Consider the following 16,795-nt stretch of genomic DNA (forward strand, 5'->3'; position numbering starts at 1 on the left):
TGAATAAATATTTGATAAATTAATAACTAACTAATATAACTTCACAGGGCCAAACAACTCTAGTTCTGAGGAAGCCATTTCTGAAGTCAGAGAACATGGGTGCAAGTCCCAGCTTCACCACTTCTAGCTACTTGACTTTGGGCAAGTTACTTAACCATCTCTAAGCTTAAATTTCCTCAGTTGTAAAATAGAGACAAGAATAGTACCTATGCCCCATGTTTTTCATGAGATAATGTGATAAAAATCAGCAAGATACCCAACACATATTACATGTTCAGTGATGTTAGTTATTATTGTGATAATTTTTGTTCTATCTTCATTCTCTTGTAACTAAAACCAGTATTGACAGTATGTTCTGTTACATGAGCCCTCCGTCTGTCTCCACCATTGTCATTACATGCTAACCAATCACACAAGGGCTAAGAAGGGAGGAAACAAAATACTTCTGGATCCTGAGCATCTGAGTGAGATAACTGGGAAAGAAAGGAAGAAAACCAGAAGAAATTTACCCTGGAATCTATAATCTTTTCAGATTCAGACAGCACAGTGTTCACTGACTCCCTATAGCACTATAAAAAAAATTTTCACTGTGAACTTACTTTGTTCCAGGCTTTTTTTTTTCTTTTTTTTTCTTGATGTATAGTTGATGTACAATATTATATGAGTTATGGGTGTACAACATAGTAATTCACAATTTTTAAAGGTTATACTCCATTTATAGTTATTATAAAATATTGGCTATATTCCCTGTGTTGTACAATATATCCTTGTAGCTTATTTATTTTATACCTCATAGTTTGTAACTCTTAATCCCCTTCCTCTATCTTGCCCCTCTCCCTACCCTTTTACCCACTGGCAGCCACTAGTTTGTAATCCGTGGGTTAGGCTTTTTTTAAAAAAAGCTTTCCACAAATCATTTGATTTAAACTTCACAACTCTCTGAAGTAGTATTATCCCCATTTTGTTGATGGGAAAAAAAATCTGAGACTTTAAAAAGATAAAGTGACTTGTTCAAGGTCAAAGGGCTAATAAGTCAGCAAGTCAAGACTGGAATCTGGGTGTAGATTCAAAGCTGGTTCTCTAAGTCTATCCCTTACCTGAAACAGGTTTAAATTCAGAGGTGACCTTTGAGGACATGTAATGCTGAGAAGCAATAAAAGTTATCCAGTTCTCAGGCTATTATCTGCAATTTCTTTTACAGGTGAAAATTATGTACGTTTAATTTAACTTACTTTCAGAATTATACATAAAGTTTAAAACTTCAATACTTGTAAAATTAATATATTTCTGGAATTAATTTTAATCAAAAGGCAAATGGAAGTATCAGATGCAACCTTTGATAAGGCAAAAAGCAAGAAAATTCTGGAGCTTCTAAAAGTGTTTCTGAGGGCATGCTGTAGGGATTATAGGCATGGAGGTTAACTAGGCTGAGAGGGAGGGAAAGGAGTATATCTCTGCCAAACTTTGGTGCTCGGAACTTTTATCTTTGTATTGATCGATGCATAGACCTCCATGTAAAACTTAAAAGAAACTATTTTTTCCTCTCTGGGTGTTCCTTGTCTGATATGGGCAACAACAGTGGCATAGACTGTTAATAGAAAAATTTATAATCCTGAACAGGAAATATGCATCATGGTTTGTAATCTTCCAGGATCAGAAATAGGTGTACAATTAATCAGCAAGGCTAGTTCGTGTCCAGTTGAGAAATTTTACTTACTAAGGTCGTTATTGAATTTATCCATTAATTCATCAAATACCAAGCAGTCTTCAAATCCCTAAAACAAGAAAAAATAAACTGTAAATAATAAATACTTCTTAGCAGTTTTGAATAGACTTTTCATTGGTGAGTATAATTCACAGAATGTTTACTCTCAACCAGCACATAACAGCCAAATAATCACACTTAGCATTGAATTCTGATTAAAAAGACAATTGACTGTATGTTTGATGGTTTTATCTTTGCCCGATTTACTCATATATATATATATATATATATATAATTTAGAATATGATCAAAATTTTAAATTACTTGTAATTTTGACAATTCCTTTGCTTCTTCAAGAAGCAAAAATAATTATATTGTTCTACCATGAGCATTAGAATAATATTTAAACTATTCAGGGCTTTAAGATTCACATTTAGAGCAATTTAATGACAGGATAGAACTTTCATATTAACTTACTTTCTATAAGCCAAGATTAAAGCAAATTTTCAATCAACAAATCTACAAAATTAGTAAGGTACTATGCTAAATGAAGTAGGGAGAAGAAAATAAAAAGCTATGTTTCCCTGCATCCTAGGAATTCAAACTATGGTTTTAAGACAATATAAAAATATGTAAAGGTTAAGAAATAAAATATTTCTATATCAATTATACATATCATACCTGAAGCAAATAAATTTGTCAATTATATAGGCTGTTAATGCTATAGGAATTTAGAAATGAGAGATACCATATAGGGATGAGATAACACTCTTAAATTCTTTATTTAATTAATTCATTTATTCCTGGAGAATTCCTATGAGATAGGTATATTAAAATCCGAATTTTACAGATAAGGAAGTAGAAATAAGTTAGTTGCATGAGAACATATTCTAATAAATCATGAAGCCAGACTTTGAACCAGGGAGTTCTAATTATCCACTACACTAAAATTGATGTTTCCTTACTTTTTTAAAAATTTAAGTACAGTTGACTTACCATATTATATTTATTTCAGGTATACAACATAGTGATTTGATATTTTTATAGATTATAGTCCATATAAAGGTATTATAAAATATAGGCTATATATTCTGTGCTGTATATTACATCCTTGCATCTTATTTATTTTATGCCTCATAGTTTGTACCTCTTAATCCCCTTCCTCTATCTTGCCCCTCCCCCTACCCTTCTACCCACTGGTAACCACTAGTTTGTTCTCTATATCTGTGAGTCTGTTTCTGCTTTGTTATATTCGTTCATTTGCTTTATTTTTTAGATTCCACATATAAGTGAAAATGTACAGTATTTGTCTTTCTTTGTCTGACTTATTTCACTAACCATAATACCATCCAGGTCCATCCACGTTGTTGCAAATGGCAAAATTTTGTTCTTTTTTATGGTTGAGTAATATTCTGTTGTATATACATAGCACTTCTTTATCCATCCATTGTTAATGGACAGTTAGGTTGCTTCCATATCTTGGCTATTGTAAATAATGCTGATATGAACATGGGGTGTATATATCTTTTCAAATTAGCATTTTAATTTTCTTTGGATACATACCATGAGTGGAATTTCTGGACCATATGGTAGTTCTATTTTTAATTTTTTGAGGAACCTGCATACTGTTTTCCTTAGTGGCTGAACCAATTTACATTCCCACCAACACTACTAGAATTCCCTTTTCTCCACATCCTTGACAACACTTGTTCTTTGTTGTCTTTTTGATGATAGCCATTCTGACAACTATGAGATGATATCTCACGGTGGTTTTGATTTGTACTTCCTTGATGATTAGTGATGTTGAGCATCTTTTCATATGCCTGTTGGCCATCTGTATGTCTTCTTTGGAAAAATGCCTATTCAGGTCTTCTGCCCATTTTTTAAATTGGGTTGTTTGTTTTCTTGACATTGAGTTCCATGAGTTTTTATATATTTTTGATATTAACCCCTTATCAGACATTACATTTGCAAAGATCTCCCATTCAGTAGGTTGCCTTTTCCTTTTGTTGATGGTTTCCTACACTGTGCAAAACTTTTAAGTTTGATTAGGTTTCACTTGTTTGTTTTGCTTTTGTTTCTTTTGCTTGAGGAGACAGATCCAAAAAAGTATTACTAAGACCTATGTGAAAGCATTTCTTTTCTTCTAATAGTTTTATGGTTTCATATCCTACACTTAAATCTTTAATCCATTTTGAGTGTATTTTTGGGTATAATAGGAGAAAATATTCTAATTTCATTCTTTTACATGTAGCTGTCCAGTTTTCCCAACACCACTTATTGAAGAGACTGTCTTTTCCCCATTGTATATTTTTGCCTCCTTTGCTGTAGATTAACTGACCATATCTGCATGGGTTTATTTCTGGGCTCGCTGTTCCATTGACCTATGTGTCTGTTTTTGTGTCATTACCATACTGTTTTGATGATTATAACTTTGTAGCATAGTCTGAATTTAGGGTCCATGATACCTCCAACTTTGTTCTCTTTTCTCAAGATTGCTTTGTCTACTGAGGGTCTTTTGTAGTTCCTTACAAATTTTAGGATTTTTTTCTAGTTCTGTGAAAACTGTCGTGAATATTTTGATAAGAATTGCATTAAGTTTGTAGATTGCTTTGGGTAGTATGGACATTTTAACAATATTAATTCTTCCAATCTATGAATACAGGATATCTTTCCATTTATTTTTATCATCTTTAATTATCTTTATCAATGTCTTATAGTTTTCAGAGTATAAGTCTTTCACCTCCTTGGTTAAATTTATTTCTATGTGTTTTATTATTTTTGGTGCAATTCTAATATTGTTTTCTTGCTTTCACTTTCTAATAGTTCATTATTAGTGCATAGAAAAGCAACAGGTTTCTGTATATTAATCTTGTATCCTGCCACTTTACTGAATTCATTTATTAGTTCTAATATTTTTTTGGTGAAGACTTTAGGGTTTTCTATATATAATACGTCATCAGCAAATAGTGACAGTTTTACGTCTTCCTTTCCAATTTGGATGGCTTTTACCTCTTTTACTTGTCTGATTGCTATGACTAGGACCTCCAGTACTATATTAAATAGAAATGGTGAGAGTGGACATCCTTATCTTGTTCCTGATCTTAGAGAAAAAGCTTTCAGCTTTTCACTGCTGAGTATGATGTTATCTGTGGGTTTGTCATAAATGACCTTTATTATGTTGAGATATGTCCCCTCTGTACAAATTTTGTTCAGAGTTTTTATCAGAATGGATGTTGAATTTTGTCAAATGCCTTTTCTACATCTATTGAGATGGTCATGTGATTTTTATCTTTTGTTTTGATAATGTGATTTATCACACTGGTTGATTTGCAGATATTGAACCATACTTGTACTGCAGGGATTAATCCCAGTTTATCATAGTTTATGATTCTTTTAATTTATTGTTAAATTTATTTGCTAATATTTTGTTGAGAATTTTTATATCTATATTCATCAGAAAAATTGGTCTGTAATATTCTTTTATTTTTTTGTAGTGTCTTTGTATATGTTGGTATCAGGGTAATGCTGAACTCAGAATGAATTTGGGAGTGTTCCCTCCTCTTCAATTTTTGGAAAATGTTTGGCAGAATTCATCTGGGAATTTCTTAGTCCTGGTTTTGTTTGTTGAGTGTTTTTGATTATTAACTTAGTTTCAGTACTAATAATCAGTCAGTTCAGATTATCTATTTCCTCCTGATTCAGTCTTGGAAGATTGTATGTTTCTAGAAATCTATCTGTTTCTCTCAGGTTGTCCAGTTTGTTGGCATATTCATAGTATTCTCCTATGATTGTTTGTGTTTCTGTGATAATGGTTATATCTTCTCCTCTTTCATTTATTATTTTGTTTATTTGGATCCTCTCTCTTTTTTTCTTAGTGAGCTTGGGTAAAGATTTATCTGTTTTTTGTTTATCTTTTTAAAAAACCAGCCCTTGATTTCATTGATCTTTTCTATTTTTTTTTTTTTGAGGGGGTTCTCTATTTTATTTATTTCCACTCTGATCTTTATTATTTCCTTCCTTCTGCTGACTTTGGGCTTTGTTTTTTCTTCTTTTTCTAATTTCTTCAGATAAGATAGGTTGTTTACTTGAGACTTTTCTATTTTCTTGAGGTAGGCCTGAAATGCTATAAACTTCCCTTTTAAAACTGCTTTTGCCATCCTGTAAATAACAATTAAGTCCACCTGGTCTAATGTGTCATTTAAGGCCACTGTTTCCTTTTAGACTTTCTGTCTGGATGATTTATCCATTAAGGCAAATAGAGTGTTAAAGTCCTCTACTATTATTGTATTACTGTCAATTTCTCCCTTTATGTCTGTCAATATTCACTTCATATATTTAAGTACTCCTATATTCGATGCATATATGTTTACAGTTTTTATATCTTCTTCCTGTATTGACCCCTTTATCATTATATTATGTCCTTCTTTTTCTTTTATTATAGACTTTGTTTTAAAATTTAATTTGTCTGATATGAGTATTGCTACCCAGCTTTCCTTTTGTTTCTATTTGCATGGAATATCTTTTTCCATCCCCTCACTTTCAATCTGTGTGTGTGTCTTTAGCTCTGAAGTGAGTCTCTTGTAGGCAGCAGAGAGATGGATCTTATTTTTTAATCCAATCAGCCACCCTATGTCTTTTGACTGGAGCATTTAATCCAATGACATTTAATGTGGTTATTAATAGGTATGTACTTATTGCCATTTTATTATTTTTTTTCTGGTAGTTCTTCTTTGTTCTTTTCTTTTTCTTTTAGTCTCTTCCTTTGTGGTTTGATGATTTTCTTTAGTGTTATGTTTGTGTTCCTATCTCTCTAATTTTTGTGTATCTATTCTAGGTTTTTGATTTGTGGTTACCATGGAGTTCATATATGTTGACCTAAGCTATACCTACTTGTTTTAAACTGATAGACATTTAAGTTCAAAAACATTCTAAAAGACCTACTTTTTTTACTCCTCCCCCATGGTTTGTGTTTTTTATGTCATATTTTACATTTTCAGGCCTATCCTTTAACTGTTTATTGTAATTATACTTGATTTTACAGTTTTTGTCTTTTAACCTTTGTTCTAGCTTATTTAAGTGGTTGATCCACAGCTCTTACCATATATTTGCCTTTACCAGTGGGATTTTTCCCTTCTTATTTTTCTTATTTCTTGTTACAGCCTTTTCCTTTTTACTTAAAGAAGACACTTTAACATTTCTTGTAAGGTCGATTTAGTAATGATAAACTCTTTTACTTTTTGCTTGTCTGGGAAACTATCTCTCCTTCAATTCTGAACAATAACCTTGCTGGGTAAAGTATTCTTAGTTGTAGGTTTTTTCCTTTCAGCACTTTAAACATATCATTCCATTCCCTTCTGGCCTGCAAAGCTGCTACTGAAAAATCAGCTAATATGATTGCCTATGGGCGTTCCCTTGTTTGTGATTCTTTGTTTTGTTCTTGCTGCCTTTAAAATTCTTTCTTTAATTTTGCCATTTTCATTGTCTTGGTGTGGGTATTTTGGGGTTCATCTTGTTTGGAACTCTTTTTGTTTCCTGTACCTGGATATCTGTTTCCTTCTTCAGGTTAGGTAAGTTTTCAGCCACAATTTCATCAAATACATTTTCTACCTCTTTCTCTCTCTTCTTATTCTGAGACCCCTATAATGTGAATGTTAGTATGTTTGATTGTCTCAGAGGTCTCATTTTTAAGAATTTATTTTTCTTTTTGCTGTTCTGATTTTGTGATTTCCACTATTCCTTCTTTCAGATCACATATGCATTCTTCTATATCACCTAATCTGCTGTTGAATCCCCCTAGTGTATTTTTCATTTCAGTTATTATATTCTTTAGCTCTGATTGGTTTTTTCTTATATTTTCTAAATCTCTGTTGAAGTTTTCAATGAGTGATTTCATTCTACTCCCAAGTTTGGTGAGCATCTTTATGACCATCGCTTCTAACCCTTTATTAAGTTAATTATTTATCTCTATTTCATTAGGGTATTTTTCAAGGGTTTTACTTTGTTCTTTTGTTTGAAACATATTCCTCCATTTTCTCATTTTGTTTAACTTTCTATGTTTGTCTCTATGAAATTACGTGAAAGTTACCTGTCCTGGTCTTGAAGGCATGTCCTATGATGTCCTATTCAGTCTGCACGTGCCCACTGGCTTTGGTGGGAGAGCTGCATCTGAAGTGAGCATGGGCCACACTTTCCCCTAGGGTATGCTGGCAGCCACCACTTTGGTGGGAAATAGGGCTGGATTCAGAGGGGCTAGAGCCAGATCCAGTTGCAGCCAGGGCTTCTCCTAGACTCAGTGGCAGTCACTGCCCTATGGGGTAGGGTTTGAGGCTCCCAGGACCTGGAGTAGAAGCCCCAAGGGTGGTGGGTTTCTGCTGAGTGTGATGACAATCTCTGCCTTGGTTGGGGGCATGGCCAGGTTCCTGAGGGCTTGGAGCCACACTTCTAAACTGGTTCTGCTTTTTGCCCATGTGTACACACCTTGGTTAGAGGCAGGGTGGGGGCTGGAGGGGTTGGAGCCACACTGCTGAGCTGGTTGCATTTCTTCCCTGGTGTGTGCATGCTCATTAGCAATAGCAGCCTCCACCTTAGTGGGGAACAGCACCAGAGTAGGAGGTGCTGGAGCAGGAGGCCAGTGCAGGTTGTGGGGTACACTGGGGCAGCCCTGGCAGGCCATCCAGAGCAACCAGCAGTTGTCAGTCTGCTGCCTCCATGCTGGGATTGGGAGCAAGCAAGTCTGTGTACATGCTCTTCAGGAGCAGAGTATCAGTTTCTTACTGTCCCCTAGTAAGCCACACTGGTTTTCAAAACAGCTAAGGAGTCTCATTTTCCTGGCCTTGAACCCCAGACCTGGGGTGTCTAATATGTGGCTCAAACTCCTCGCTCCCCAGGGAGGATCCCCAAATCTGTGATAGCCCCTTCCTCTTCTGGGTCACACACTAGGGGTGTGTGTCTTGACTAGATCAATTCTCCTCCCCTCCTACCAGACTCCATGTGGTTCTTTCTTTACAGCCTTGGTTGTAGAAGAGCTATTCTGCTAGTCTTCAGGTTGTTCACAGTGAGTTTCTCTATGTGTAGCTGTAGTTTTGATGTGTTCGTGGGAGGAGGTGAACTCAGGGTCCTCCCACTCTGCCAACTTGATCCCACCTCTCTTGTTATGTTTTTGTAAAACAAAATGTTTTTGACTACTTTGCTCAAAATATAATTGATTAGATTCATAAGCTCTTTATTCTTGGACTATATCCCATTCACCAAAACAATATAAGACTATGGTTATAAAACTAATAGTAATCAAACACACATGCACATAAAATAATTGTTTGTCTAGACAATTATTTTAGAATTCCTTAAAATTAATGTTCAATATTTGAACATTATTCATTTGCTGAAATATTTTTTAGCCAGAATGGTAAAATTTCCATGAAAGCAGCTAGTATTCAACATCTAGTCTGTTTCATCATTTTATTTAACTCTATCAATTGTGTTTTCTTTTCTTTTGGAATGAAAAAGCAGAGGGAAAAAAAAGATAATTTGGGATATTTTTCTTTTTTGATACTAACATTATAATCTCTAGAAAAAATATACTTTAAAAGTTAAGTCTTGAATTGCTGATAGTCAAGTTTCCAAATTTCAAGTCATCAATACATTTTCTAACTGAACAGAAAACTATCTTATGCTTTTTTATACAGTAAATTACTGCATCAAGTAATCCAAGAGTTGACTATATTTAGAGATCAATCTAGTTAAATAGCTGGTATGGTTTTTGAGTTGACTGTTTTCTCAGAGATTATGTGAGGATAGTTTTAAGCATATTTTTTATTTAAGACTTTTTAGTTGAGACTGACCCAGAGAAATTTAAGGGACTTACCTACAGAAAAAGAACTTACCGCATTCATTCCCTGCCCAAAAAAGGGCACTATGGCATGAGCTGCATCTCCCATCAACACACAGTGTGATTTAAAGTGAAAAGAAGAGCATTTAACAGATATCATGGGCTGGGCGGGCAACAGAAAGAAATCTTGTGCCAGGGTTTGCCTTTAGAGGAAAACAATAAAAATGTAAAAATGTTAAGCTGGGTATTAAATATTGTGTAATTCTTTCAGATTTACTGGCTTTGTTAACATAATATTTCATTGAAAAGTACGTGAGAATGCCAGGAAGAAAACAGGAGAGGGAGAACTGAAGTTTCTTCTAATTCCCAAATTCCACTGTTCTATTTATATTCTTAATTTGCAACAGTTTTAATCACATCCAAAAAGAACAAGTTTAGCTGCATTTGAATAATTTGAAATTTATCTGTGTTATATGTCATGAAAATTTTATTATCAAGCACACAGATCACACAATTTTCAACTACGTTGGAATGCTTTAGGTTTCCTTGGAGAAACTTGAGATGCAGTTGTGCATTTGATTAGCACACAACAAACCAAAATTAAGTTAATGTGAATCCATGTGTATTTGGAAATGAACAACCGTAATCAAGCTAGTATCTGTTCAAGCATCTACAGAGGTTTTGTGGAAGCTATAGGTAGAGAAGTAGTACATACACTAGAGGATCTTAAATCTAGTTGGAGAGGCAAGAAAGAGCCACAGAACAAGTTCTGAAGTAGCTAAGGGCTAAATTTTGGTGTGCAGAGATTTCCCTTCAAAGTCAGAGAAGAAGCCAACAGAGGCAATTGAATTTTTCTGCAGGAAAGGATGAGAACTGACAATTTTTAATAGATTTGCTATGGGTGGGCAGTGGGCTATCCCTTTTACATAATTAGCTCATTCAATTTTCAAAATAGCCCTAAAAGTTAGGTAACCTGATGTCTATTTTAATGATGAAAAATCTGAGACTCAGGGAAGTCAGGGACAAGAGCAGTATTAAAATCTTGCTCTTTCTGCAGTATTGTGCTGCCTCCATGAAGACATCGCTGGAGATAGAAAGTGAGCTGGATTCCAGGACGGAGTGACAGTGGGAGAGAGGCACTGAGTGAGACCAAATGACAAGGTCCATATGAAGGGGAAGTTGATATGGGCTAGAGGAGCTGAGACTGATTATCCAGACAGCTAATACAATTAGCTATCAATTTGGGGGAACTTTATATGTGCCTGGCCCTGTGCTGAATGATTTATAGGCATGATCCCCTTTACTCCTCACAAAAACCCTTTGGTGCAGGTATTACTATTATCACCATTTTACTGTGAGGGGCGTGAGACATAGGAAAGCTTATACAGCTAGCAACTGGTGGACTTGAGACTTGAGGTTGCCAGCTATTTCTGCCTTGATATAAGATTTGTGTTCCCACCAGCAGAAGGAAACACAGACAAGCCCTAAGGGGACTGAGCGCCTGCTCAGGGTACATAGAAGGTCCAGGGACATTGGTGATTTGTCTTTCCCAGGGAAACTGGCCTGGCCTGGATTTTTTCAGAATTCCTGTTCACAGCACAAGATCTTCTTGGACTTTTGCTGTAATCTAGGCTTCCTGTCCAGGTCACTGCATGATTAGTCATGCTTAACAAAAACGGAAATAAGTGCATTAGCCTTTATTTGAACTTTGAATAACTCAAACCAGTGGGGCAAAAGGCACAATTGCACATCTTGAGACTTACTTTCCAATTAGAGGGATAGAATCCGGAAAGTACTTCTGGAAGAAATTCAGCACATCACTACTAGTTTGCAGTTTCTCAAACTCTTCAAAGGGCATGAACAAAGTACACGTGAAAGATTTGTTCTGTGAGAAGAAGAGGAACAGTGTGAGAGAGATCAGGGGGCCAGGCAACGCTGGCACTAAGGCAGACCCCTAAATCACAGACCACTTGCTGTGGCTCAGGGGCCTCTGGGAAGAATGTCCAAGCAGACAGGAAAGGCAGCCTCTCTTTCTTCCCTCACTCCCAAGGAAAAGCTCCGTCAAGTCCCAAGGTGCTCCCCAGCTTCTTGGTTATCAGGAGAATTTTATACTGTAAACTCAAGATATTTTCACCAAGCAAACATTACACTTCTTAGATTATTAATAGGTTGGTTGGATTTGATTTCTCCTCTTTTTTTTCTTTATTGTTGTTCCATTTAAGATGTTATGATATTAAGGCATTAGACCCTAGGACTGTTAATAAGTGAAGAAAGAAAAAAAGAAAGTAAAAGACCAACCAGAGAAATATCAATAGGTATATCTGTCTATATTATCTATATAGATAATATAGATAATAATAACTATATATATGTATATATTATATATTAACATAGCAAAAAAGTTTCTTTCTAATGGAAGAACAGCCATGCTCTTTTGAGATAATGATTTTTCCAATGTTGTCCTACAGATATTAAAGGATGAAAAATACTTCCTAATATATAACCTAAATCTCTTTGGCTTTATTTCGGGACCATTTCTTCCTGTGTTGTCTTGGGGAAGATGGCAGTCAGGTACCACCACACATAAACCCCCATTAGTCATTCATATATGTTAAATATCCTCTCCAAAGTAAATAGTTTGGATTCCTTCAGGTTTTTCCTCAGTATCCCCAGAGTTTCAGATATAATCACTAAATAGACTAAACAATGATGAAGTTGATTACATTCATGCATACAGAGTATAAAAGTAAGTAACGAAAAACATTAATTATATATGCAAAATTACAGTTGATAAGAACTTTTACACTACCATGTTAGGAAGTGCAATCATCATAAAGGTATCTCTAGGCCAAATATGTAGATAATTAGGTTCCATGGCATACTGCAGGGAAAAAAGGAATATATAATTAGTGCATTAATGTAGCACATCTGCATTAACAAATTAAACACGATGATTCTGTTTATGTTATAATTGTTTCCACAGCAATTTAAATCAGTGTCATATGCATGGTGATGTGCACATCCATTGCTATGTAAAGCAGAAGTTTTCTTAGAAAAGACTTTGTGTTCTGTCTTTATAAACTCAGGCTTAGGTGAGTTTTTGATACCATGTATAATTGAAGATTTGAGAACATGCTGTAAGATATTCATTTTCTCTCTCTCCTCTATTTCGGACACACGCACATATATACACATACACAAATATGTATACATACATATATAAAATGTATATTATATACACACATAAGCTGTGGATGTGTGTATATATGTGTAATATTTTTCTACTTTATTTTTTACCTTATTTGGGTACTTATTTGTATAAACAGAAAGATCCTAAGTTTAAATTTCATGGACAAAACAAAATTTTACAAACAAGCCTCTTATTGCTTGTTTACTACAACATAAATAATAGAGAGAAATGCTCCCTCTTTAGCAAAGCCACTACAGGGCAGTAGCCACCTGAGTAGGTATGTATGGCTTGGGCACATGAATTGACCCAAAGACCCAAGTGACCCAAACCACTGAGGTTCCCAGGGGTATTACATATATAAGAATATGCCATCCATTTCCCAACTATTTTAAGTTTGTATTATTTTCTATAAATGTTTAGAGAGCACCTACCATGTATATGTCTTATGGTAGTAAAAAGATGACAGAAAGTACATCTTAGTCTCCTAGCTAACATTTTCACACTTTTTTATAGTTATTTGTGTCTTAGGAGATGAAACTGCTTCTTCCCGGCTTTTTTAACCCCAGAGCCCCAAAGAAAGCCCAATACGCAGACAAAGAGATGAATAAGTGAATAACACTTTGACACCAAAGATCTCACAAAGCAGTTGAATAGGCAAGATATATACATATGAAAAGCTCCCCAAAACTTCTCTTTAACAACAACTCAAGTGGTAGAGAGACAAAATGATTTGGTGCCTAGGTAGAAGTTTAGGAAATAAAAACTGGTCGGGTAAGAGGATTGTGGGTCTGGGATGGCTGAATCAAGGGATTGGTAGATTAGATAGCAGTGAAGGACAGTGGCTGCTGGTGAGGGTGAGCACGCTGAGCAACGTGGAGGGGGAACAAATGAGCATGGTGCCTTACTGGTAATAGGACACCAGCCTGGATGAGGTGAGCCTCCTTGCTTCCCTCTTGCTATCTTTTGACCTATTCTACATGGTGTTGATAAAGCAAATATGATACCAAAAACATTTTGATATTCATACATATTTCATGACCCTAGAAAACAACTCTTTAAATTTTCAGGTTCTTTATTCCAAGTCACGCTCTCAATAGATATCCTTATGCAACAGCGGTCCCAAGGTCAGATTTGTCATAATTCCCATGGGTCTTCTTACTACAAGTCCCTCCACACATAAAGTCTAAGCGAGACAGTTTGCTTGCTGTGCAAAAACAGCTTTAAGATAAGCTCCCACATAATTCCCAAAAGCACTCCCTTAATATTCACCCAACTCTGTCACTCATCCAATCTCTCCCTCCTACTCCACCTGTCAGAGATGGAGTGAAAATGTCTGCTACATTAGAAAAAGAAAAAAGGAAGGAAGAAAAGGAAAAAGAAAAGAAAGGAAGGAAGAAAGAAAGAAGTGGAGAAAAAGTTTCATAGAATTGTTTTTGGGCCATGTCAAAATATTCCCATGTCTGGTCACATTACTATGTCAAAACAGCATTTCTTAAAAGAGTAAAAACTTTCTATAAACCACCAATCATTACTATTAAATAGGAACACCTTGTAAATAAATGGCTATCTTAAATCTACACTAGTAGGCATGATCCCACTCAAACTGGGGACAATTTTTCAACAGAATCCTATAATCCAGAATTATCAGATCCTGGGCCATTAGAATATGACCCACCTGAAGACCATAAAATATCATTGAAGAATTAGTAAATCCATGTTTAACCAGGAGGAAGAAATAGAAAGACAACGAAATGTTAAAATATGGATTTGACTGGCTGATAGTTTAGTATATAAGTGGTATATAATACCACTATCCCAAACTGACAAACTATTTCATAGATGTCTGAATTTCAAATAGTATAGATTAAATCAGTACCTTAAAAATATATGTTTTATATGCAAATCAAGTATTTAACTAATGCTGTTTACTTTTCATTACTGATAAGCCAAGATCCTCATTGCTTCTGTTGGTGTTTTAATTTTCCTTATTAAATTCCTACATTTATTTGTTTATGACAATACACAATATACATACTACATATTTCCCTCCGGCCACATACGGTTTAACATGGGAAGGAGGAAATGAGAAACATGCAATGCAAATCTCTTTGAAATAACTTGCTGTTCACTTTATTTAATAACTTTTGCATTTAATCATGAGTATAAGAACTCTGGATTGTCAGTATACATAGTTGATTCCCAACCCAATTTTTTTCTCCCAAGAGATAATAGAAAAATGATATTATTGTGTAAGACAAATCCCCTGTGTGTTTCCAATAAGGTAGTTGTAATTCCTCTCCTTTCTTCCATTCAAGAAAACATATCAAAAGGTAAGGGAGTGAGAGTGATATTATTAAAGAGATACCTGTACATCCAATTTATTATTAATTACAAAATACTTGTGGCCTTGGTCAAGATATGCTATGAGAAAAACTGCACTAGAATATGCTTCTATACTAATATGGGGCAGGGGGAGGAGGAGAGTTGTAGAAAGAAGAAAAGAAAGGGAAAGGACTTACATCCCCATTCTTAGGTGGAATAGTCAATTCCATGAACCCATGAGGAATGTATTGTTGACTGTAATCAAAGCGGGGTTTCTTCATGAGGTGAGTTCTGACAGTGGAATAGGCTCCATCACATCCTACAATGAGGTCACAGGTGACATCTTTGGCAACGTTCTCATGTCTGAAAAATAAAATAAATCATCAAAAAAAAAAAAGCCTAGTGGTGAAAATGATGAAGTACCTCTATTGGGTATAAAAAGTAGTGACTTAATGGGGCCACTACTCACTTTTACCTATCTGATTTAGAGCTTTGAGTGGATAGCTATAAAATGAAGATAACAATTGTCCCAGTCATGGGTTTGCTTATGAGAATGAGGATAACACACAACCATACTGATTAACAAAGACATGCTAGGCCACAGAAGCATGACTAAGAGTTGAGTTCCCTGCATGAAGGAAGAGAACCTTGAAAAGAAAGCAAAGTGTTTCAAATGGAGGGAATGTATGAACAACCACAGGGATGTGACCAGAATCTTCTAGGAGCAACACATTTGTCTTGAACAGAGGGGATCAGAAGATGAATTTAAGAAAAGAATACAATTGGGAAGGGAGGAGAAGAGAATGAATGTTAAGACAAAAGGTTTAAATACATTATTCTGGCAAATGGGAGAAAACAATTTTTTTCCATTGGGGAGATGGTGTATAAAGAGTAGTAATTTAAGATAACTTACTTAGGAGTGGAAACATTGCAGTGGAACCAGAGTGCAGACGGGAAAGAAATGGGGACAAGGTGACTGTAGTAGCCTGCATGTGTGGGGATGAGAGCCCAAGGATTGTGGCGCTCAGGAAGAAGGAAGACATAGGCTCTGAGGCAAACAGAAAGAATGAATGATTGGTGCATGTTTATAGGTCTAGTGGGAGAAAATATGGAAAGGGCTACATCAAGGATGATTTTAATTATTTGGGTAATAGTACTAGGGAAGTCAGGAATGGGAGATGCTTGGTGACAAATAGAGGATCAAGGTTTTAGATGTGTTTGAGATTATGGCAAGTAGTTGTGAAGGTGTTTAATGGGAAATTAATATTGATTAAGATTGAAATAAGGATTGAGAATGAAGAAAAAGGCCTGGCCTGGAGATGTTAATCATAGAAATGTGAATTTACAAGTAGTTGTTGAATGAACTGTGAATCCATGACATATCCCACGAGTGGGATATGAGGTTTAGAACTCTAGAGGAAATGGAGTTGGCCAAGGGGAGGCAGACAAACAGTATTCAGAAAGAGGGGAGGAGACAGGGCAGCGGAGGGTCATCTGTTTCAAGGGAGGAGAGTGTTTGAAGCAGAGTATGGTTACTAGTGTACTAGTGTAGAATCAGGAAGAATCACTGGTGCTAGTATTCAGAAGGCATCTAAGACCTATTTTCAATATAAAATTACTTGATTCTAGAAACTATTTGAATTACCCTGTTAGTTATCATTTAATTCTTTCAAAAGAGTCAGAGAACAAAGTTTACAGGTACAATTCTCCACGTCAACCCTTCACCTCTGAAGTCAAAAGGCTAACC

The 16,795-nt window shown here is 35.4% G+C and overlaps 1 protein-coding gene across 1 annotated transcript in view; it reads right to left on the reverse strand.

The window, feature by feature from the left end:
- The window catches only part of KMO (kynurenine 3-monooxygenase), a gene marked incomplete at both ends in the record, with an annotated part of 54,013 nt that overhangs the window by 3,705 nt on the left and 33,513 nt on the right, over window positions 1-16,795 (reverse strand). Inside the window, 5 exons of the mRNA XM_079941645.1 lie at window positions 1,718-1,775; window positions 9,592-9,739; window positions 11,300-11,421; window positions 12,346-12,417; window positions 15,246-15,411. Of these exons, the coding sequence (XP_079797771.1) occupies window positions 1,718-1,775; window positions 9,592-9,739; window positions 11,300-11,421; window positions 12,346-12,417; window positions 15,246-15,411 (566 nt within the window). The remainder of the gene's footprint in view (window positions 1-1,717; window positions 1,776-9,591; window positions 9,740-11,299; window positions 11,422-12,345; window positions 12,418-15,245; window positions 15,412-16,795) is intronic.

The sequence above is a fragment of the Stenella coeruleoalba genome (genome assembly GCF_951394435.1).
Source record: "Stenella coeruleoalba genome assembly, chromosome: 1".
Classification (NCBI taxonomy): domain Eukaryota; kingdom Metazoa; phylum Chordata; class Mammalia; order Artiodactyla; family Delphinidae; genus Stenella; species Stenella coeruleoalba.